The sequence below is a fragment of the Strongylocentrotus purpuratus genome, unplaced genomic scaffold, assembly GCF_000002235.5.
Source record: "Strongylocentrotus purpuratus isolate Spur 01 unplaced genomic scaffold, Spur_5.0 spur5_scaffold_7, whole genome shotgun sequence".
Taxonomy (NCBI): Eukaryota; Metazoa; Echinodermata; class Echinoidea; order Camarodonta; family Strongylocentrotidae; genus Strongylocentrotus; species Strongylocentrotus purpuratus.
Window position 1 is genome coordinate 11,156,575 of NW_022145613.1, and position 22,854 is coordinate 11,179,428.

General features: G+C 38.8%; 1 protein-coding gene across 3 annotated transcripts in view; it reads left to right on the plus strand.

Annotated features, from left to right (window-relative positions):
- Window positions 1-747: 747 nt before the first annotated feature.
- Window positions 748-22,854, plus strand: part of LOC586013 (squalene synthase) — a 28,685-nt gene continuing 6,578 nt past the window's right edge. Inside the window, exons 1-8 of one of the 3 annotated variants that reach the window (XM_003729529.3) lie at window positions 748-1,434; window positions 2,243-2,698; window positions 3,378-3,531; window positions 4,709-4,867; window positions 5,341-5,593; window positions 6,607-6,736; window positions 7,276-7,527; window positions 8,777-11,580. In XM_003729529.3, the coding sequence (XP_003729577.2) occupies window positions 1,249-1,434; window positions 2,243-2,698; window positions 3,378-3,531; window positions 4,709-4,867; window positions 5,341-5,593; window positions 6,607-6,736; window positions 7,276-7,527; window positions 8,777-10,048 (2,862 nt within the window). In that variant the 5' untranslated portion in view covers window positions 748-1,248 and the 3' untranslated portion in view covers window positions 10,049-11,580. Of the gene's footprint in view, window positions 1,435-2,242; window positions 2,699-3,377; window positions 3,532-4,708; window positions 4,868-5,340; window positions 5,594-6,606; window positions 6,737-7,275; window positions 7,528-8,776; window positions 11,581-16,422; window positions 16,572-19,428; window positions 19,551-21,234; window positions 21,333-22,854 lie in introns of those variants that run through there. The other 2 variants (XM_030973711.1, XM_011667070.2) reach the window with 2 other exon arrangements.

Below are 22,854 nucleotides of genomic sequence, written 5' to 3' on the forward strand. Positions count from 1 at the left end.
CTTTTTTTTGTTCTCTTTTAGCTCTCCTCTTTCCATTTTCCTTCCTTTTCCTTTTTTTTGTGGGGAGGGGGGGGGGGGTGGGCGGGGAGGCAATGGCCTTTTGCCCCCCTATCCCCTATAATATAGTACTTTCATTCATCTTCCTCTTTCATGGCGAGTCACTTGGCTATTTTTGTTTATTTACATTTCCTTCCATCTCTCTTTGTTTTACTACGGGGGGGGGGGGGGGGGGTAAGGCAACAGCCTGGGAAGCAAGGTCCCTTCGCCCCCCCCCCCCCCCCCCGATCTCCTTCTTTCCCCGTTTTCTTTTCTTCTTCCTCTTCTTTATGATTTCCCTCTCATTCTCTCCTCGTTCCCTTTCGTTCTAATTTTCTCTCTTTCTCTCTCTCTCTCTTTTGGCGAGGGGGGCCCGGGGGCCAAGGCCCCCTCGACCCTCCCCCCCCCCCCCCACCCTGATCCGCGCCTGTGATATCTCTCAAAACCAGCTAGAAGGAGAAAAAACACCGAAACTCAACTTGGATAACCCTAGCCCTGGATATCGTGCACAGCCGTGCACAGCGCAAATTTGATGGCGGGCGACCTGTTCTGAGCGAGTACGCCCTCTAGTGTTCTTATATAGATCTCTCTCTCTCTCTCTCTCTCTCTCTCTCTTTCTCTCTCTCTCTATCTCTGATCTGAGCGCGCGCGATTTGCAAATAGCGCGCGGACTAGTGAGCTAGCTATAGAGCCTCGGAGCGGCTACTACCAGTACGTACGTACGGCTATACAGCGAAGGGGTGACAAGAACGTTCTCAGAATTGGTGTCCAGATAATACTATATAATTTGACGATTTGAAGAGATCGTGATACAGTCATGGCCCGGACGTGCATTCTTTGTGCAAATAAAATTCAGGTTCCAAATAATAAGTACAGATTGACTTCGAAACTGCTTAAAAACACAAACTTATCTATTGCAGAAGTCCTCAAAAATAATTGGGGCGTGCGCGTGCCTCTTTCAAACTCAAAAGACGAACATTCGTATTCGTTAGGCCAAGGCCCATGCCCACTTATTATTTGTAGGGCATGTCGTTTAACTTTGTCATCTGTAACAGCTAAACGGCATGACTTCGACGTTGCCTTATCCAAACTGTACGACAAATCAGCCCCAACTGCTTACATAGGTCGCGAGTTAAGAGAGTTCATATCAACTTTGAGAGGAGTAGTATCCATTTCGACACCCTCATCCGCAAGCTCCTGCGCTCGTACCCCATGTGGCCAAGAGCGATCTACAAGTACAAGTATAACTTCCAAAGACGCCCTCTGAAGAAGCCTAGGTTTTCAAGATCAACAGGATCAAGTGACATACAAACACAGACCCCACGTTATACTCGATGTCAATGTCAGGAGATCGAAAGCCACTCCAACCACTTGGGACAAGTACAACTACAAGTGAGAGTGAGTAATGTAGTCTACTACCCGTTGGGGTCACTCAATGTGACTTCCGGACCAAATGACCGTTACAAAAATCACGGAAAAAGGGGTTAAATTCAAGCAATGTCCGCGGACAAAATATTCCACTAAATATAGAAAATACGGGTAGGGGTGCACAGGTGTCCTCAAAATTGATAAATAGGGGTCAGGGAAAGGGAAAAGAGAAAACTGGGAAGAGAAATTCTCGGAGCCGAGTCTTGTCCTTGAAGTTGAAATAGATTCTATGGTAAAATAGGGGTAAATTTGCGAAAGTGTCCTTACAATCTAAAAAACCGGGGAAAGAATTCTCCAGACACAAATGTTATTTGCGTATACTTTTGATGCGTACCTGCATGGCTACCTGCAATGTTTTCTCCTGCAGTGACGTCATGTCCTATAATATAGCTCCAAAACTGAGCGGTCGATCTGACTCAATCATTTTAAAGCTAGATTCCGGAATTATGGATGATACCTAAGAAAAATCATTGTCATATTCGGAATCCTCCTCAAAAACTCTTCTGCAGACCCTATATCTTTTTTCAATTTTAAGCCCCGTTTTGATTAGAGGGGCCCTTTAAAGCAAAAAACATGTCACCATTAACTTATTGCTTTTCAGTAAAAAAAATACACGGGGGCTCGGGGCAAATTAGCCCCCGAAAGTCATAAAAGAGCCCCAAAAAATTGTATAGAGTTCAATGCAAAACAAGTTAAAGAGTGTTATTTTCATGCAAGCAAGCTTAAAAAGTAGCCTCCCAAATTCAAAGTATTTTTTTCCCGGTTGCTTCTGTTCTAGAAACTCGCGGCTAAGTATGTGAGGAGCAGCAAATATGGGCGTGCGTTTAAACTTCTCAAAAATAAGAGCGCAGCTTTCACAAGAGCGGTACAAAAGATTGTTCAAGATGCAACTCGAGCTGAGATCCGGAATATTTGCAAACCGTCGACGAGGTCTGTGTGGAGGAGCTCTACTGAAGGAAAAAAACTCCAAAGCTTTCAGTCATTCTCTTGGAAAGAAGCGCTTTCAGAAGCAAGGCAACAGTGTCCTTTCCTGCATGCAGCCATAATCGGAGCTGCAACGGCTAACGGAAAAAGCGACCGCCGATCTCGGGGAAGCAGTGGAATCGCTCGTCATGTGAGACCTGCAGTAGGAGCAATCTTCGGGATGTTGGCGTTTATGGGAAACCCTAAAACAATGAGACTGTTGCAAGAGCTCGTTGGCATTCAACTTTGGCTCTCCAACTGTGGACGTGAGGTAATTATAGACCTTACTAAAAAGAAACACAAGTTATTAGATAACATTAATGAGCAGAACTTAATTGTTATACAGCAAATGCATTATGATAATAATCAACTTTGGAAAGCCACATATATTAGGCCTATATGTACCTCCATCTCCATTTATTGTCTGGTATTTTGTTTTTTTGTTGTTGTTGGTTTGTTTGTTTGGTAATCCAAATCCCTTTTTGCGAGGTGACTTATTTAACTTGCTTTTGTTCAAGGCCTACATGGACCTGGGACTAGGAGGGAGCAGTGGGGGCACAAGAGTTTCAAATCTCAATATCTGGGTAAAACCCGTCAAGGAATGGGGCAACCATTAGCCTATTTTCGGGCAGAAGCTTTACTTAAGCTTTACCTTCTTTTTCATTTTTGTCACCAATATTGAACTGTGCATTTGATGACATAATAATGCTTAAGCACCCGTACTAAAATTGAGCTGCTCGAGATGTCGTGCTTGATCATGCTTGATTGACCGTCAATAGTCTTGCATGGGCCACTCCAATACATGTTCAAGTTTGTAGCAGCTCTTGTAACCTAGGTATATAGGGAATGTTGATGAAATGAAAAACACTTGCAATTTTGTATAATTTATCTTGGTCAGAGTTTAACTTTACATTTGACGCCCCCTCCCCTTCCATTTCTGTATTTCACAGACATTCCAGAGGTTAAATGGTCTCGGTATGTGCACATTCATGGATAGGACAGCAACCTGCATCGACACTATGATCAAGGAATCTGATCGTGACATCTTGGAAAAGAAAAAGGAACTAGAAGCATGTGAGGCTCCAATAACAGCACAAGAACCAGGCATGTTTCTTTTTGTCAATCACATACCTTATTGTTATTATTATTATTATTATTATTATGCAGGGAATAATTTTCCTGGTATCGCATCGCAATTTGCTATGCATTTTTGCATGACTGCTATACAAAATATCTTTTGTGTAGCAGTTTTCTTCCATAGAAATGTACAGAATTTCATTTGAAATATTTATCCATCGCCTGAAAATGCTAATCAAAAAATTTGAGGAAAATTATTCCTTGTTATGATTACTAGTAGTAGTAGTAGTAGTAGTAGTAGTAGTATGATTATTGTTATTATCTTATGTCCAGAAATTATGGTTGAACCCATACAAAAATTGTATGCATACTGGTAAAGCGAAAATTAAAACAAAAAGGAAACAAAAGAAAACAAATGCCCGAGAGTAAATGTGTTCTGACTTTCAATGTCTTTTACAGCATACTTATTTTCATCAATACCAAATGACGGTCATTTAGTGATATAGTTTAGTGATAATAAATCAAAGTGATCTTTTTGTCGTAATAAGATATTTTAGCTGCTGAGAATGATTACGAAGTCTTGAATGAAGAAAAGCTGGATGCAGCTTACATTGATGACTCTCTGTCTCTTTCATCGATTGAAAACAAGTCAGAAAAATATGTGAACCGACGCAATTGAAACTCCTTTGTCTCCCCAAAAGCCTTAACATTCAAATCTATAGTATTTTGGCTCACTAATGAATATGAATATGTTAGAATGAATCGGGGGAGCTCACTCAGCTCAGGTATATCCAATTATTAGTTGAAAATAAGCATGTATTTGGAGATATTATTCCATTTTTTTTTCACATCTCAAAGTCCTATACCATAATTAAGTATAGAGCCATTCCTGATGGGAACAGTGGAGTTATATACTTATCAGTGGCAGATCTAGAGGGGAAACTCCCGGCCTGCCACCCCCCCCCCCCCATTTTCGTCGAAAGGTGCTCATAAACGCATGTGTTATACTTTGCCTGTCAGTAAATTTCCACATGAGTGTCCCCCCCCCCCCCTTCTGACAATCCTGGATCTGCCCCTGTACTTGATCAAATATATATAGGCCTATAGTGTTCATGAAAACCCCACTAAAACTTTTGATAATCCTGAATGAAGATTTATTTGTACATAACCCAAGATTATTTCCTTGCTATTCTTACAATGACAGAGCTGGCAACATTCAGCGACCCATCTAATGCAGCTGAAACAAACCAAGTGGAAAGTTCCATTTCCAGCAACAAAGCGGATGGGCCTGAAAATCCAGAAGAGACTACTTCAATGGGCAGAACTGACGAATCTCCGGACAATCTGGATGAGACAATGGATGGTAAGCACTTTTTGTTTTGTTTTGTTCTTTATGGCGCTGACGAGTTACACCCTTTCAACGCAATTAAAAGTAAACTTGAGTTCTGGTAAAAAAAGAAAATGAATTCTCACAGAATAAAACGAAACTTACACTGAATACAAATAAATGTCATTTGCCAAACAATTTTGGTAGAAAATGTATACTGGCTGAGTAATAAGCGTAGAAAGATAAGGAAATTAAGGTAATAGTAGGCCTGACACCATTGATGTAGTCCCATATATACATCTGTCTGTGTACAGTGCTTGTTCCTTTACCAAGACTGGGCCAAATTAAATGATTTTGATGACTCCAGAACCTTGCAGTACACACCAATACTTACATGCTACATGATCAACGTTTTCTGATCCATTCCACACCTTTTCTTTCACAATGCAATCGCATGACTAGAACTCAACTTAATTTATCTGTAACAAAATTTATATTTTCTGTTATAGATTCGCCCCCGGATGGAACGGAGCCTGCCAAAATTGGGTACACCCTAGTATTTGACAATGCCAGCCAGATGATGCACGACAGGTACAATAGGGGCAACAAGGGTAACAAGGAGCTCAAAATGGTGAAGGCATATGCAGCGTTTGATCGTGTGCCCTCCTACCTTCTGAGTGACACTCCTCCCACCGCCAACGACATTCTGCGGATAGATCCCCAGGTGTACTTACCAAATGACAGTGATGAGACCCTCCTTAGGTATGACCTATGCTTATCTTTACTATTCATTTTCATACACGCTAGCTACACTTTAATGCATCATAGTTTATTAGATGAGATGAACAGTATGCAGGCCTGATCATTTCCAGATTTAAATCAGTTTCCTGATTATTATTTTTCCCCTGATTCTTTAAAAAAAAAAATTAATCATGATTTTTTTTCTCAAAAAATGGATGTTCCCTGCAATCGTTGTAAATCCAGTTTAAAATATGGGGGGGGGGGGGGGGGGGGGGGGTTGAATGCCATTTTGTCATGACTTGCTTAAATGCCTTGCGCGAGTGCTCAGATTTCTAATACCAATTTTTTTAAACTCTCACTATCACCCCTGAGTATGTTAAAGGTAATACAAAGTTTTGGGAAATTTTGAAAATTGGCTGGATAGTGATTCTTTACAATTTTGATATATTTTGATGCCCCTGTGGATGTATTATAAGCACAAAATTGAATATCAAAACTTACTGGTGCTCCCGGTAAATTTTGATGAATTTCAAATAGCACCTACGGCCATACAATGGTAGCTGCGACCATGGAAATCTCAGAATATGTAGTTGTGATATATAATTTCCAAACGGGAACAGCCAATCGGTCGATTTTTAGTCAAGAAACATTGTTTTATAGCTAAATAAATATCTTGACCTTCAGAGGGAGCTATACAACATTAAAGTTTATTATTTACATTTTCATCGCTTAAGACCCGATTTTAAGTGCGACAACGATCATTGAATATTGTAGAATCGCATATGCTTCCAATATGGTCATTTGAACCAAATTCATGACCCCATACCAAAACTTTGTATTACCTTTAAAGTAATTTGAATTCTGTTTTTTTTTTGCAATTCAAAGCATTTCACATATATACCGATGACTGCTTAACTTCATATGCAATGTAGCATTGTGGCAGCAAATAATACGCTGCATGTAGTGACTTTAATATGAGAAGTAGCGTTGACGTCCACCTCATAAACAGAACGTATAATTTTTTTTAATTTCAGACAAGAGTACACTGTCATAGTCTCAAGGATTCTAACACGACTGATGCCTTGCTTTCAACGATTCGCTGAGCACGTCAAAAACCACATACCACATCCATACTTCAAAGAATCCAAGCAGAAGAGTAAAATAGTAAGTGTTTGGTCGATCCTCATCAACAAGTGCAGCATCTGGAGATCAATTTGTTGCCTTTAAAGATATTTATCCGATTCGAAATAAGAAGTGATGAAATGTTTCATCAATTTCTAATTGATTTAGAAAGGGTATTTCAGAGATTTGAAAAACGATTGTGCGATATATGTGTTCCGATTCTGTTCAGGGCAGAGACGTTCAATTCAACTGAGCGTAGTCAACACTCCGTGTAGTCTTCCTTCGAATCTAGTTACTGCTCATTTGTCCGGATATTTGTAAACTATTATCCGTAATGAATTGCAAGGGGTCACATGAAGTGAAATCATTGCCAATTGAGATACTGGTAGGTTTTATTAGAAATGAGGCTTTTAGATGGGGCTTACATCCATATCTTTTAAATTTATAGCAAGATATTCTGTGAAGATAGTTATGATTAGCATAATTTGACCCACACCAAAATATCTATGGCAACAGGCACTTTCATAATTACAACATCATTTCATATTGATCATTTTGCATTTATTACATTTATTGCATAGGTACCGTTAGGTGTCTTGATGAAAGACGATGCAAAAACTTACGATATGGTCGACATTCTCCAGAGCTATCACGGCCTTGTACCCTACCAAGATGGCGAGCCAGTCACCACAGTGCTGTATGGAGATGGACTTAGATGCGAACGCGCACGTGATGCGCTAAATTCCAGAAGAAACGCGACAAACTCGTTCGACCGCCTGGAGGGTCTTCATCCCTCGATCCAAGAAAGGCACAAACGTGGCCTTCTCTTAGAGGTATGTTGGCACTCTACCTTTTTTAAAATTTTGTATGAAATTAATGGAACTTTACAAGACAACATTTTTTTGCCTCTGTTACGAAGAAGCCGGAGGCATTATGTTTTCGGGTTGTCCGTCCGTCCGTACGTATGTACGTACATCCCGTTCTCGTGATCGCGTTATCTCACAAACCGACAGATGGATTCCTACCAAACTTTGGTCATGTATGTAACTTGCAGAGCCAATGAACTGATTAGATTTTGGGGTCACGAGGTCAAAGGTCACAGGGCTCATTATGTATGCAAAATTAGCTTGTGATCGCGTTATCTCAAGAACTGATTGATGAATTCCTACCAAACTTTGGTCATGTATGTAACTTGCAGAGCCAATGAATTGATTAGATTTTGGGGTCATGAGGTCAAAGGTCACAGGTCACAAAGGAACATCCCTTCCATGCTATTATGTAAAAATCTGTAGAACATGTGTCACATACATATTCACCTGTTCTATACATTTTTACATAATAGCAGTGAAGGGATGTTCCTTTGTCTACCATAGGAATTGTTGAGGGTAGAATGAGGAACTGCATATTTTGTCTGCTTTCTTTGTCTGTCATGTTCATAGTGGAGTTCAGTGCAGACATAGTAAGCAAATAATTACCGTTGGTGAAGGTGATGGGACAAACTATCACTTCCGAGGCGAGCTGGATGTAGCTATCTTTCCGAAGCGAAGCTGAGGAAAGATAGCGTATATATTCTGATCGACAAGGAAGTGATAGTTTGCCATCGCCTGAAAACCAAAAGGTGATTATTTGCTTTATATTCCACATCTAAAACAATTTAATTACAAAAAGAAAAGGTCGTGTATGCATCTACATAAAAGACACATGGGCCCAAATTCACACCAAAAAAGTTTAAGTTTAACACAACCCCTTGAGGGTAAGGTGCGCGCATGTGTTTTTTTAAATTGCGCTCATTGGTAATGCGCGCTTAATTATGCCTGTTTTAGTGCGCGCTTGGATAATCTTCAGTGAAAGTGCGTTGCCCTTTGTAGATGGTATCTCTGTCTTCAATAAAAGTGCTTGCACTGTGTAGATAGTAGTACTATCTACACAGTGTAACAAACTTTTTGCTTCTCCCATCAATAATGGGCGAACTATTTTTCCTCATGTGATTTACTTTTCACCAGTCATAGAGCAAGATTCTTAGTATGTGGGATATAATTGTTTATATTGATCCTCATTTGTGACTTATGTTGCCCTCAACAGGATACCTACAAATTGCTGTATGATGTGCGCAGCTCGGGTGACGTTGGAACACTCAGCTTCATCAAGAACAAGTTTGGCCATCGGAAATTTAATCCAGACAAAGTGATTCACGCCTTCAACTCCGCCACAGACTTATTGCAACTTTCTACGGAAGCGTATGTGGTTGCCGCCGCCTGTTTGCATGTTGAGATCGATGATCCAAGCAAGATGCCAAAAGATCTTCCAGAAGGAGATGAAGGATTGCTGTATTTTCAAGATGTTGTTGAGTTAGTGGTGGAGATTGCATTCCAGTATTTGGACAAACCAGAGATTACAGTCCAGCATATGGAAGAACCTGAAAGCGAGATCCATGCGTATCCATACTGCATCTGTCACACCGATATTGAGGATGATATGTTGTTTTGTGAGAACCCTTCATGTCGTCGTGGATCTTGGTTTCACCTTTCCTGCATGAATATGTCACTAGAAGATGTACCAGAGGATAAGTACTACTGTTCCATAGAGTGTTCTCAAGCATCACAGAAGAAAAAAAGAGTGTTTGTCTTCCACGCTACCGATGACCATGTCTTCCAGTATTCCAGAGCAATGCTCTTTAGGGGGCTGGGAGAAAGGGCGCGATACGATGCGATCAGAGAAAATGATGGTGATCGTATCATTTCTCATTGGCGATTTGACATGGTAGACTTCTACAACATGCAGCACCCGAAATATTTCATTGAAGGTTTCCATCTGCTTACCGACATGAATGGCGGTGTACCGGAGCGTGTGGCGCATCAACTGAAATGGAACCGAACAGTGAACGTGCGTGGTGGAAGAGGTCACAACATATCCATGGACTTGGCAATGGATCATCTCAAAGAAGAATTCAAAGTTGCTGTCAAGTCATGCAGTGGAAACATCACTCCGAGTACAATGAAGCATTATAGCAGAGTGGTAGGTATTCATAAGGACTTTAAGTGTAACTTTGATGTGCACTTGCCCAAAACCAACCATGGAAGTCGAAACACGCAGGAAGGCACGTTGGAGCTGGCGAAACTGCTTTTGGAGCATAACTGTTTGGAGCAACTCCCAGGAAGGAGTCATGCTGGCTTTAGTGATTTTGTATTCAAACATGCTCTAACACAGCCGGATATATTCATTGAGTGCATAGAAAATCACAAGCTACAACGCGTCCATGGAATGGACGTAGCTCATGCAAATGTGTCAGTTGAAGAAGAAGAATCTCAAGAAACACTTTATGAAGCATTCCTCCTACCATCCTCTCCCCTTTAAGTTATCATTGAATTATCCTTATCTTTGTACGTGTTGATAGGAGAAGATTTGTCACTTCAATATTTCCACCTCCTTTACCAGGACAACTGTTTGTGCAGAAAGTGCATCAAAGGCATTTCCTGCACTATCACATGATACGCTTCTCGTTATGTTGTGGGAAATCCTGATTCCTGTCCTCTATTCCTGGGAGATTGAAATTCTTCAGAATGGTGCTTCCGATACAACCTCTCTCTGCAAGGATCCTTTTTACTGTCTCGCAGGTACAGTCATTAATAGATCTAGGATATGCATACATCAGTGAGTAACCTTGATGGCCGTCACAAGTGCATCTGCCCATTTATTCCACTCCCCAGTTCACGACATCATCAACATCTTGTGACCTGAATGTCTAGGCCAAAGGCCACTGTTGCCACCACTTCTCTGATGGTACCTTTGGGGAATTCCATTCTTATTCTTTTCACATCTTCTTCCTCTATCTTGCTGTGGATCGTGTCCACCATTCTGTTTGTCCTTTTTACTTCATCCGCATACGCATGGCTGCCAAGTTCTGACATCAGCCACATATAGAAATGTTTACATTGCCTCATATTGACAGTGCACACTATTTCTTTTTATGCCTCTGTTGCGAAGTAGCCAGAAGCATTATGTTTTCGGGTTGTCTGTCCATGCGTCCCGTTTTCGTGATCGCGATATCTCAAGAACCGACTGATGGATTCCTGCCAAACTTTGGTCATGTATGTAACTTTCAGAGCAATGAACTGATTATTTTGATTTACGTCCAGTAGTCTTGATGTTGTTGATTAGCCAGCCTAAGGATTTTGAGGGACCTTGGGAAGTCTGTTGATTGTGGAGATATATGTTGGGTCTGCAAAAGGAAATGAGAACATTATTTATTTCTTGTAGCATTCCATGTTTATACAGGTATGGAAATGTAATAATTGATCTTGTAAAGATTTGATTTTTCAGGCTAACAGTAATTCTGTCTGGGATGTTGAGACCAGACATGTCCAGTTTAACTTAGAAGGAAAAAGTAAAACTTGTTTTATAGCACGCAGGATTAAGAGAATAAATGCATATCATTAATTTATGCAACATAGATATAAGGAAAATCATTTTTGTTTTCTTCTCATGATTCAGAGGAATTTATTAACATCCAAATCTTCTTCAAAATAACAAAGCATTATAAATCATTTACCGGTAATTAAAAAGTGACACTGATGTCTAATAACAAACTTAATGAACTTAACATAGTTTTACAATGACATCACTTCTAATAACTGAATAGGAAGTTGATCTCTTGTGTTTCCAGTGAGTTCCCTTTGCATCATGTTATTTTTATATTTATAGGTGTTTTTAATAACTTGCCTCTTAACTACATTTACTCTTCGATCAGAATAGTATGGAGGTAATTTAGAATATTGAATTTTCTTCTGATATAAAACGCAGTGCCTTAACAGTGTGAGAACAGATATGTTCAGATGTTAAAACTCGTATATTATTTAGAGAAAATAATGAAGTTCATCAAAAGAGTTTATCAGTCAACATATTGTTGTTTCATGAAGTTTTGGTATGCCTACGTAGTGAGTGTGTGTAGGTGTGTGACTTTCCGTGTCTCACCCTAAACATACTCGTAGAAACTAGAAATATACCAACCGGTCAGGAATTCTTGCCACCAAATGTGTGTTGTCGTCACTCATTGCAACAACTGAGCATATGTCATGATAGATGTCCCGTGTGGCGGTCGCAGTCAGTGCCAATGTGGGAATGTCTTCTACAAGACTCACTATTCTGCTACCTTCCAATAACTCAGCCGGAAGTCAATTAATTGTCCTCCCTAGTAGCTGGTTGTTTAGGTAAGGGTTAATTGTCCTTGAACCGTATGCATACAGGAAATTCTATCTTATCTAATCAGTGGTGTAATGAACCAATCCTTTTTTTTAGGGGCGGTGTGCTATCATTTTTAAGGAGGTTCAACTGCTGACAAGCAAGAAGAAAAAGCTTCAGGAAAACTGAGGAATTTTAGAATAAAAAAAAGTTCAATCGCCTAAAAACTCAAGGAAATGTTTTGATAATATTGAGGAAATGCAGACCTTTCTTGCATTTTTTTCAGGGCAGCTCCCCCCCCCCCCCCACTCCTCCCTACAGTACGCCAGTAGATGTGATTATTATTTGCAAATTGCCGGGTATCCTTATTTATTCTTTCACTGAAATGCATATGTGCTTCTTCAAAAGCTAGCAAGCAGAATTGCCCCTTCAGCCGCTCGAAGTACTTCTCGTTTACCATAACCTCCACAGCTTCAGGCGATGCAAAAAGAATGGTGATGTGTCCAGATCTTACATCTACCGGTATGTGAATTAAAGGTTAAATAATTACACAATCTTTGTAAGATTTGAATTAATGGATGACAATATTTACATCTTTTCAGGGCACCATTTCAGTACAATGGGTATGACGAGTGAATGAAAGAGCAATTTTTCTCTTACTTTTCATACCTTCTGGTGTCATATTTGAAACTAATGCTTCACACAATACGCCATGAGAACGAAGGAGATCTACTTGATCTTTCATGAGACTCTTGGGTGGAGATTTTGACCTTGAATTTTGGTCTTGTTGCAACTCTTTTTCGCATATTTCATATTCTTTGTTGAAAAGGCTACATTTGTTTCCACTCCACCATACAACAGAGAGCTACGTTCACTCACATCCACCTTTCGCAACACACACATACGCACACGCTTACACACCCACACACGCACACAATTAACACTCGCACAACACACTCACAAACTCACACAATTAACACTCGCACAACACACTCACAAACTCACACAATTAACACTTGCACAACACACTCACAAACTCACCACATTAACACTCGCACAACAAACTCGCACAACACACTCACAAACTCACACAATTAACACTCGCACAACACAATCACAAACTCACACAATTAACACTCGCACAACACACTCACAAACTCACACAATTAACACTCGCACAACACACTCACAAACTCATACACAAAGATCGTTTAGACTTATTTTCATTTTATATTTCGCCTTAAGATATTTCTTATGAGGCCGCCATCCTAGTAGAGCATCAATTAAAAAAAAAATACAGTTTCAATCTCCTCCAGCAATTACTTGATAATTTTGCCCTTTAAATTTAAAAGCCAATCTAGTAGACCTTTGAAATAAAAATCCTTTTCTGTCTGTTTGGTAGGAGCCCTACAAAAGATTTGCTTTTGTCATAGCGATTGCTCTTCCAGTATTTTAGAATATGTGTCTAATAACTTAAATTTAATATTTTTACTTAGTAAAATTGCAACACCCTTTGCGTGTTTTGATCCATGATTAAATACACATTTACCATTCCATTTAGAGACTATAGTTGACTCCAGATGACCAAAATGTCTGCTGTAGAAAAACAACATCACACTTTTGGTAATTCAACCACTAAAAAAAATATCTTGTTTCGTTCCAGTTCGTCTCACAAGCACCTCAGACTCAAGGACAGTTAATGGAAAAAAAACTTATCCATTAGTCAAAGCATCGCTTAAGATTATGGTCTCCTGCACTTTTTCCACAGCTAGTTCGGATAATACTTTAAATTTATAATAATATGTTGTAGAAATATTAAGTATCGTTATTATATGTATATATGTTAAAAAAATATTTTGATATGAAGTTATTATTGTTTGTATATTTTGTATTATACCTTACGTTTATTGTTCTTTGTTTTTCAGTTATTGTATTTTGAAAATGCAGAAATAAAACAAAATCAAATCGGATACCATCAGTGTTGTCTGTTTCTTTCCAAGTTTCTGTTGAACAGGGGTGTTGCATGAACGTTGCAATTGATTGCAAATCCCCAAAATCAAGCGTTAGTCTTTCGATTAATTTCAAATTTTCAATTGATTGCAACTCAACTTTCTTGCAACGCTCCATTAGTAAGAGAGAGAGAAAGAGAGAGAGGGATTTGGGGGGGGGGGGGAAATAAAAGCTAGATTAAAAAAAAAAAACTTTAATCGTTAAACCTTTAATCCTAACAAAATCCTAGGAAATTTAGGAGACTAGTGGGGCATTGCAAGAAAGTTGAGTTGCAATCTATTGCAAATATAAGTTGCAATCAATCGCAACTTTTTTGCAACGCCTCGTAGTAGGTGAACTATATAGTCTATAAGATGATTAATATCGCAGCATACAGGCCTGACAGCTTGCCATTACTCCTTATGACCTCTCATTATAATCCTAATTAGGCATACTATTCCCATTATTTTTAATATTTCCTTCTTTTTTTCCTTCTGCTTCTTGTTCCTCCTTCTTGTTCTTCCTACTACTTCTTCCTCCTCTTATTATCAAGTTTAATATTTATCACAATTATAAACTAAAACCTACATGCATGTAGTAGATGAAGGGGATCATTTGTATTAAGCCAATGACTTCAGGTAAAAGGACAAATTAAGAAATAAAAATCGACAGCATATCATTTATGCAGTTTCAAAGAGGCCATCGAATCGAAAAGGATGGAGGCTTAAAGGTTTTGAACTGTTGTCTTTTTGACCCACAGAAAAAGAAAAAGAAAAACTTTTTAATAATGAGATGAGGGGTTGGATGTTCGCGTAAGTGGTTAGTCCGACCCATGGGCTTTATTACTATCATGTACCAGGGGCGGCTGAGCACAGTACCCCCGCTGTTGCCTGCATACACCCCAACAGTGCCTCTTTTTACCCATGAAAAATGCCCATTTTCAGTGCCCCTTTTTCCTTCTCTTTAAAAGGGTCAATTTTTAAATAAATAAGTGCCCTTTCACCCTCTTTGGCGAAGACTACAATAATTTGTTTTTATATTTTCTTAAAGCGCACACAACCAATGCCCACCTAATACAGGGGCGGCTGAGCGACTGCTGAAGTGGGGGTGGGGGGGGGGGGGGGAGAGTACTAACAAAAAACTGACCAGATATGAAAAGGGCACTTATGATAAAATAAAAATTGTGCATTTGAAAAGGAGTTTTCATTGGGTCATTTATCGGAGGTGAACTTGGGGGGCTTTTATGAGAAGGGGGAATGGCTCTTATTGAGAAGAAAAAGAGGCACATGTTAAAATAATGGGAGCACTTATCAGAGATGAAAAGGGGGTAATTATGAGAAAGGGAAGGGGCACTTATAAGAAGGATAAAGAGCATTTATAAGAAAGGAAATAGGGAACGTGAAAGGGGGGGGGCACTTTTTAAGAGGTGAAAATAAGCATCTCTCAGATTTGAAAAGGGGCAATTATCGGCGGTGAAGGGGGCACTTTTCTGAAGTGAAAAGGAGTAACTTCTCGTACCTGAAAAGAGATGAAAAGCGACATTTATGAAAAGGGGAAGGGGCTCTTTTATTCAAATGAGGGCACTTATCATAAGTAAAGGGAAACTTATTAGAAAGGGAAAAGGGCACATGTGGAAAAAATGGGCGTTTACCCGAGTTAAAAGGGGGTAGTTATTAAAGGGGAATGGGCACTTCTTACAAAGAAAAAAGGGCACTTCTCAGATTTGAATAGGGCAATTATCAGGGGTGAAGGGGCGCTTCTCGTACCTGAAAAGGGGCACTTACTAGAGATTGAAAAGGACACTTATTAGAATGGAAAATGAACACTTATTGCAAATGAAAGTGGGAGCTTGTCGAAGGAAAAGGGGCACGTGTCAAAATCAGAGGTGAAAGTGCCCCCTCCCCATGTAAAAAGAGGCTTTATTGTGGAACTTGAAAAAAGTGTTGGGGGAGCCGCCCTCGCATATCAGAACAACACCATTCAGCGTCCAACACTATGTGTAGCTCTCAGCATTCGCCTCCGATAATATATGGTCTCGTCTCACAATCAAATTGGTTGATTAAAAAAAAATATTTATGGCACTTTACTATTGACTATAATAGTCTATACGGCGCACCAATTATTTGAATGAGATACACAAGAAGAAAAAAAGAATCGTTAGATTATTTGTCCACATTGCTTCTCATTTAAATCATAATTTAGTTACGTCTTCAAAAACTTCAGAGCTTTAGTATTTCAGCTTGACCACACCTTTATGCCCCCAAATCCACTTTATTTAAAAAGTAAAAAAGCGATTATGCCTGTCAATAGAGGGCTTTTGTCGTCTGCTATCGTGAATACATTATGTGAAAATGACCTACAGAAATTTGATGAGGTAAATCCCAGAAGCAGCTTTTCCAAGCTATACTGGGATAATGACAGGATAACAACAGTTCTATTTGAATACTATAGTTTCTTTGTAATTAAAACATGTTACTTTAGGTTACCCAATGAAAATATCATTTTAAAGCGTTGCTAGATTGATAATTGCAACATTTTATTATCTCAATACGCCAGGCACATGTTTCCTATACTACAATCAACAGAAACCCTGGTCAGGCCATATCAGACCATGGCCTTTCAGCCAATCAGAGCACAGGATTACCGGTGCGACTTCTGCTAGCCGAATACTGGTGCATTTACAATTGTGATACAATTTGACGATTTGAAGGTAATTCTCGGAGATTTATCACCTCATTTGATGTATTTCTATGTGAAGTAGAGTAGGCTTAATAATTTGATGAATGTTCGTGACTTATTATGAAATGAGAGTGTCGTAGTTGGCCATCTGATTTTGCGATGTTGAATGAAGAGTCTGTGTGATGCGTGCATGAGTAAGCCGCATGAACAGCAAGTCCTTGGACTGGGGACCGCCGAAGCTCAGGCGAGCTCCGGCTCTCTCGGTCTCTGCGCCTGCCATGCCATGCCTGTGTTGTGGTTCAGCTCAAAATTGATAACACAATAAATTTGGGCAGTTTTAATTGTGGGTACTTTCATGCTCGCTTATTCTGTTTATGATAATACACTGTTACTGTGAACAATCAGTGTTTTATATGAAATGCACAAAAATACATTAATTTGTTTGGCGCTAGATCTAGATCTAGGTCTAGACCGAATTTTCCGTCTCTTTCGTTCGTTAGCCTCTTATTGGGGTAGGGTCGGCTCTCTCTTTAGAGACGGAAGCCGTTTATACACATGTCCTTGCTAACGCCACGGCCAGTTCTGGTCGTAGCGTTTTGCCCCCAAAATCCCCCAAAATGTCATTTTACCTCGAGCATGTTATATTGTAAATTAGGCCTAGACTCTAGGCTATAATAAATCAGTTCCACTTACCAACTTGACTGAAATAATCAGTTTAATAGTCCCTTTTTAGGAAATTATGGGTCAAAATCGGAATCCATGTTGAAAATAACATGGATTCCGATTTTGACCCATAATTTCCTAAAAAGGGACTATTAAACTGATTATTTCAGTCAAGTTGGTAAGTGGAACTGATTTATTATAGCCTAGGCCTAATTTACAATATAACATGCTCGAGGTAAAATGACATTTTGGGGGATTTTGGGGGCAAAACGCTACGACCAGAACTGGCCGTGGCGTTAGCAAGGACATGTGTATAAACGGCTTCCGTCTCTAAAGAGAGAGCCGACCCTACCCCAATAAGAGGCTAACGAACGAAAGAGACGGAAAATTCGGTCTAGATCTAGGTCTAGACTAGACCGAAAGCTTCAGTCTCTATAATCGTCGGTTGTTCCACTGAGACTACGTCTGGCTCCACTAGACCTCCGGTTATAGAGACTGAACGACTGCCTATGCCATTTGGTATCAAAATGCACTATATTCGGAGGCAAAAACTGTGCGCCATCTACACGTTCGTAATGGCGTTATCACAGTTTTTCCTTCATAATCATTTTGCCTTCGGCGTAGACTAGAAGGGATGAGATTGACGGCAGCGAGAGTTTAACACGGCTTGCAAGATTTTCAACATGGATGTCGATTTTGACCGATAATTTCCTTAAAAGGGACCATTAAACGGATAATACCAATCAAGTTAGTAAGTGGAACCGATGTATTATAGCCTAGGCCTAATTTAAAATTGGAAATGAACGAGGTAAAATGACATTTTGGGGGATTTTGGGGGCATAACAATACGGCCGTGGCAAGTTTGTGGGAGGGGCCTAGCGGCTAAAATCTAGCGGAATAAGTTCAACACAGGCTGGCATAGGCGATCGTTCTGTCTCTATAACCGGAGGTCTAGTGGAGCCAGACGTAGTCTCAGTGGAACAACCGACGATTATAGAGACTGAAGCTTTCGGTCTAGGTCTATACTTTCGTATCCTTTTTTTGACCCGTAACTCTGGCGTGGAGATACCCTCCTAAGCCTAAGGCTATGTCTATGTCTATGCTGGTACTCGTCATACCGGTACTAAAAAATCAACTTAATCTTCATCAATTGTTCAAATAATGGTCATGATATAAAGTCGTTATATTTCTTATCCCTTTCGTGTCAATTTTCTTATCTTTTTTGGAGTATTTTTCCTAAAAATGAAGACATTATTTTATAATATTCACTTTCTCACAGGTTTCATGGTAAACCGCTGCAAAATTATGATACAATTGCATATCGTACTTATAAAGATCAAATAATTATGTTAAAAATGTAATTGTTTAAATGTAATTTTTTTAAAGGTTGAGTTCACACATTCTATCTGTACACAAACTGTATTTTGTAGGTGATTACATGTAGACCCTAGTACACTTTGTTTGAACTATTGCCAATGTTTCTCCAATGTTCTGCTTTCCTGTACAGTTTTGGTTGGAAAAGGGAAATAGGAAAGAAACATGTTAAATGTAGTATCATGTAGACAGAAATAGCTGTCTGGTACGGGGAATTCCTTAATAAAACTAACATTTGTCAACCTTATAGAGACGGTCAGTGGAACCAGACGTAGTCTCAGGGAAACAACTGTTGATATCAGAGACTGAAGTGTCATGTTGTTCTCCTTGTAGAAAAAAAGAAATATGTGTATGAGATCATACAGAAAAATAACATTGGTTGGGGTAATTATAAAATGTAGTTTGAGCTTCTACCAACATTGAAATCTAGTAGGCTAGGTTTCGTCCACTCCTTTGGAATTTCTCATGCCGAGTGACTATCCACACAGTTGCTTGTTGTCTCCTGCCTCAAGATCACTGCAGCGAAGATACATGTAGGTGACAATGAATTAGCCAGAGTCCCTATTTAATGCAAGATCCATTTTATCAGATTATTTCACCTTTCTTGACCAAAAGTGTGTTTCAAGTCAATAATATGGGCATCATGATCATCCCATCTAATGTTGTGTCCAGTATTAAGGGCATGTTCTGCTACTGCTAAATGACATGAATTTCTCAATTTGAAGGCTCTGTTAAAGAGCACAAAAGAGTCCTCCGATTGAGTAATCCATCTCATAAACTAATGTAGAACTAGAAGTGCTTTATAATTTTAAAGTGTAGATCTACATGTAGACAATTTTCTTTTGATGCAGGTCTCAACAGAATTTGCCCAATCATGGAGTTTTTGAAGTCAATAGGTCATCCAGACGAGGTCATGGCTCTTCTAAAGTTCAAGCTTGGAGGAGGTCAGCACATCATTCCCAAACAAAAACTGGTAAGAAAACAAAAAACAAAAACAAAAATTGGTTAGAAACCCCCTGCTAGAAAAAAAACACCAAAAATAACAACACAAGAACCCCCCCCCCCCCCCACAAAAAAAAAAGAAGATCAACAAGCAAACAAAATAAATGATAACTATCTATTTGAACATAATCATCCAATACTATTTTCCTGGGGTTCTTTTATATTTTTGAACATAACTAGAATACAATTCTATAAAACTTTGAGCTGGGCCTAACTCTGTTAGTTTTTGGCTAGTTATAGTTCAGAATTTATGGGAGATCATTGTTCCTGCCAATATATGTTTGGTTGTACTGAACGGCAATGCTCAGAATCATATGGGTAAGAAGTGACAAATGTATGCAAGAATAAAAGTTATCCTACTTTAAAATGACATCATAAATCTGTAGCTCTGCATGTCACCAGGCATTTATGATTCCTAATTAAATGGTCACGAAAGTGCTATTGACCTTACAATCCTTACATCAGCATTTTTTAATTGCCAGTCGGTAGTTGTCTAGTTCTGAATTTGTCAGCTCACTTTACAGCTAGGGAAGTTGACATGAGGGGATTTATCGAACGACAATAATGTCACCCCACTTTATAAAAAAACAAATACTTCAAATCTTGCATTCTTGTACTACATGTTTTATGATTATCCACTTCGGTACCTTTGAAGCAGGCCAAACACTATCAGTTATTGCTTCTCTCCTCAAACGTCAAAGTGTTCCAAAGGTACATGACCGATGTTCCGCTCAAGCTTGCCACACAAATTTGTTTTTAGTAAATAGTTTTTTTTCATCAAATGATAATCGCTATTAAGGAGGAGCAAACACAAACTGTGTTTTTAGACTGGATATCTCTTGGTCATGATAGAATGATAAAGACAAATATTTTGAGAAAAGCAGAAAGATAAATTATACATGTAAGTTTTCATTTAATAAACAAGGAAAACTCTCCCTTTAGTGTGATACTTGTAACTTATTAGCATTGATTTTTCTATTTTTCAATACCCTGTGCTTTTGTGCAGGATTTTTTTTCCATTGCTTATTAAAAAAAAATATCCATGCATAAGTCACCTTGTGTTAATGATATTCTTTTTCTTCTTCTCCATTTTTTGCCTGAGTTCCCTTCAACAGAAATGACATTTCTGATTTCTGGTCACCCTCAGACAAGTCAATTAGGAGGCCATGGACTCCTTAGCTGATAATAAATACTTCAACTTTGTTTACTTTGTCATTATTTCTAGATAAAACCAGCCCTCCATGCAAGAAATTCCTGCATGAACAATAAAGTCTGTATTTGTTCTGGCAATCTAAAAGATTAATTACACGTTCATGGAGTCCAATGAATCGCAATAACCTTTTTTGTATTTATAGTTATCCTTTTATAAAGTGAGTGAGTGAGATATCATATCATTGTAAGCTATGAGAAATAAATGAGAAATGATTTGAAAGAGGGAGAAAGAGATAGAAAATTGTGGGGGGGGGGGGGGGGGGGGGGGGGGGGTATATTACATGTATATATATAATATTATGTATAACCCTATAGCCTTATATTTGCTGTATTCCTTTCTGAATATTATCAATATAGCCTTTTAGAACAATTTTGTCTCTTACAAATTATTAAAGAAAGAGCCAAAGCTGAACATATTTAATGAGGATTTCCATGTTTTACAGGACGAGATGTCACCGACTGCTAGGAAATGTTACGTGTATCTGAACCAGACGAGTAGGAGCTTTGCAGCAGTCATTCAGGCATTGGATGGAGACCTGAGGTGAGTACAGACACTGGCATAGTTACGTACAAGAGGGGGATGGGGGGGGGGGCAGCAAATGCCCCTCCAATGAAATGGTATGAAAGAAAGAAAAATTAGAGAGAGAGAGAGAGAGGGGAAAATAGAGAAAGAAAGAGGGCAGGGACACATGAAAAATCAAGTACATTGTACGTCCTTCCAAACTATGCCCTTTTGATGGCCTGTGAATGTTGTTTTTAATCCATCAAGTAAAATTGCCCCTCCCCCCTCCCATATGATGCAAGTGTCCTCTCAATAGCTGGATCCATGCCATGCCTGTACACCTTTCAATGTTGCATTGTCACCACAATTATATGAATCAATCCAGGGTTGAGTTCATTCTCTCCCTACATGTAGGTCTTTGTGCTTTTATACAAAGCTTCACTCATTGTAATTTTTCTGTTTCATTGGCTTGCCTAAAGGTATTGAGGGTCTGGAGTCCATGGACTATAGACTACTGGATTAGTCCTGTATGCCAAATTATATAAAACAGGTTGACTATCAAAGAAGATGATCTCGCCTAAATATGCCATACTGGCTATCAGACATAAAATAAGAGCAAATAATAATTGTATACTGAACTGTATTGACTTGTAAAGGAGTTAGTAAAATATGGGCTTTATCAAGACACAATGGAATATGTTTACAATTCAAAACTAGGTCTGTACTTGCAGACTAGCAGGACATCACGCCACCCTCCTCAAAATATAAACCATGAGAGCAGGTCAATGAATCATGAACTTGTCTTGATTGATGATGTCATTTAGTTTCTAGACTCCAGAGTGAATTATTTTGACAAAATGAAGTCTTTTGAAAAAGAAGTCTTCTCAAAAAAATCTTCTCAAAGTTTGTAAATTCACATTATTATTATTATTATTTTTAAATTGTTTTTAACACTAGGTTAAAAGGTAATAGAAGTAAAAGACCTTGTAGTCTATTGTACTTGTCCCTTTCTCACACTTCGCTAAAGTGCACCATATTTAAGATTCAATAAATTCTAAAGATTTAATGTTTACAATATTAATAACTGTGTAGCACTCAAACCATGTTCCATTATGTTACAATAACTTTCCTTTTTTTTAATTTTTATTGACCAAGTATAAAAAATAATATCAAAGGCATTTGTGTCTGTATGTTTCTGGTAGTTTTGATGAAAAAGTTTGAATTTTGAGATTGCTTCTCTTCAAGTCTGGATAATTTTTTTAAAATTAATTTTTTAATTTTTCTTAGATTTTTTTTTTTTGTCTGTGCTTTTGGGTGGTTAGTTAATGAAGGTAGGTGATAAATGAAGTTAAGAATTCTCCTGTTCTGAAAAAACCCTGGAAACAAGAGGACCTGAGCGGGTGTGAGCGAACATTGGTGTACGGAGAATTACATGTAAAAACTCTGTATTGAGCATCTTTAAGGAATTATCCCTCTCCCCTCTTTTGTCCTTAACCCCTGATAAATGCAGGTGTGTGAAAAGGTTTGTATCCCTTCCTGATGGAGATTATGCCTTCTCTAA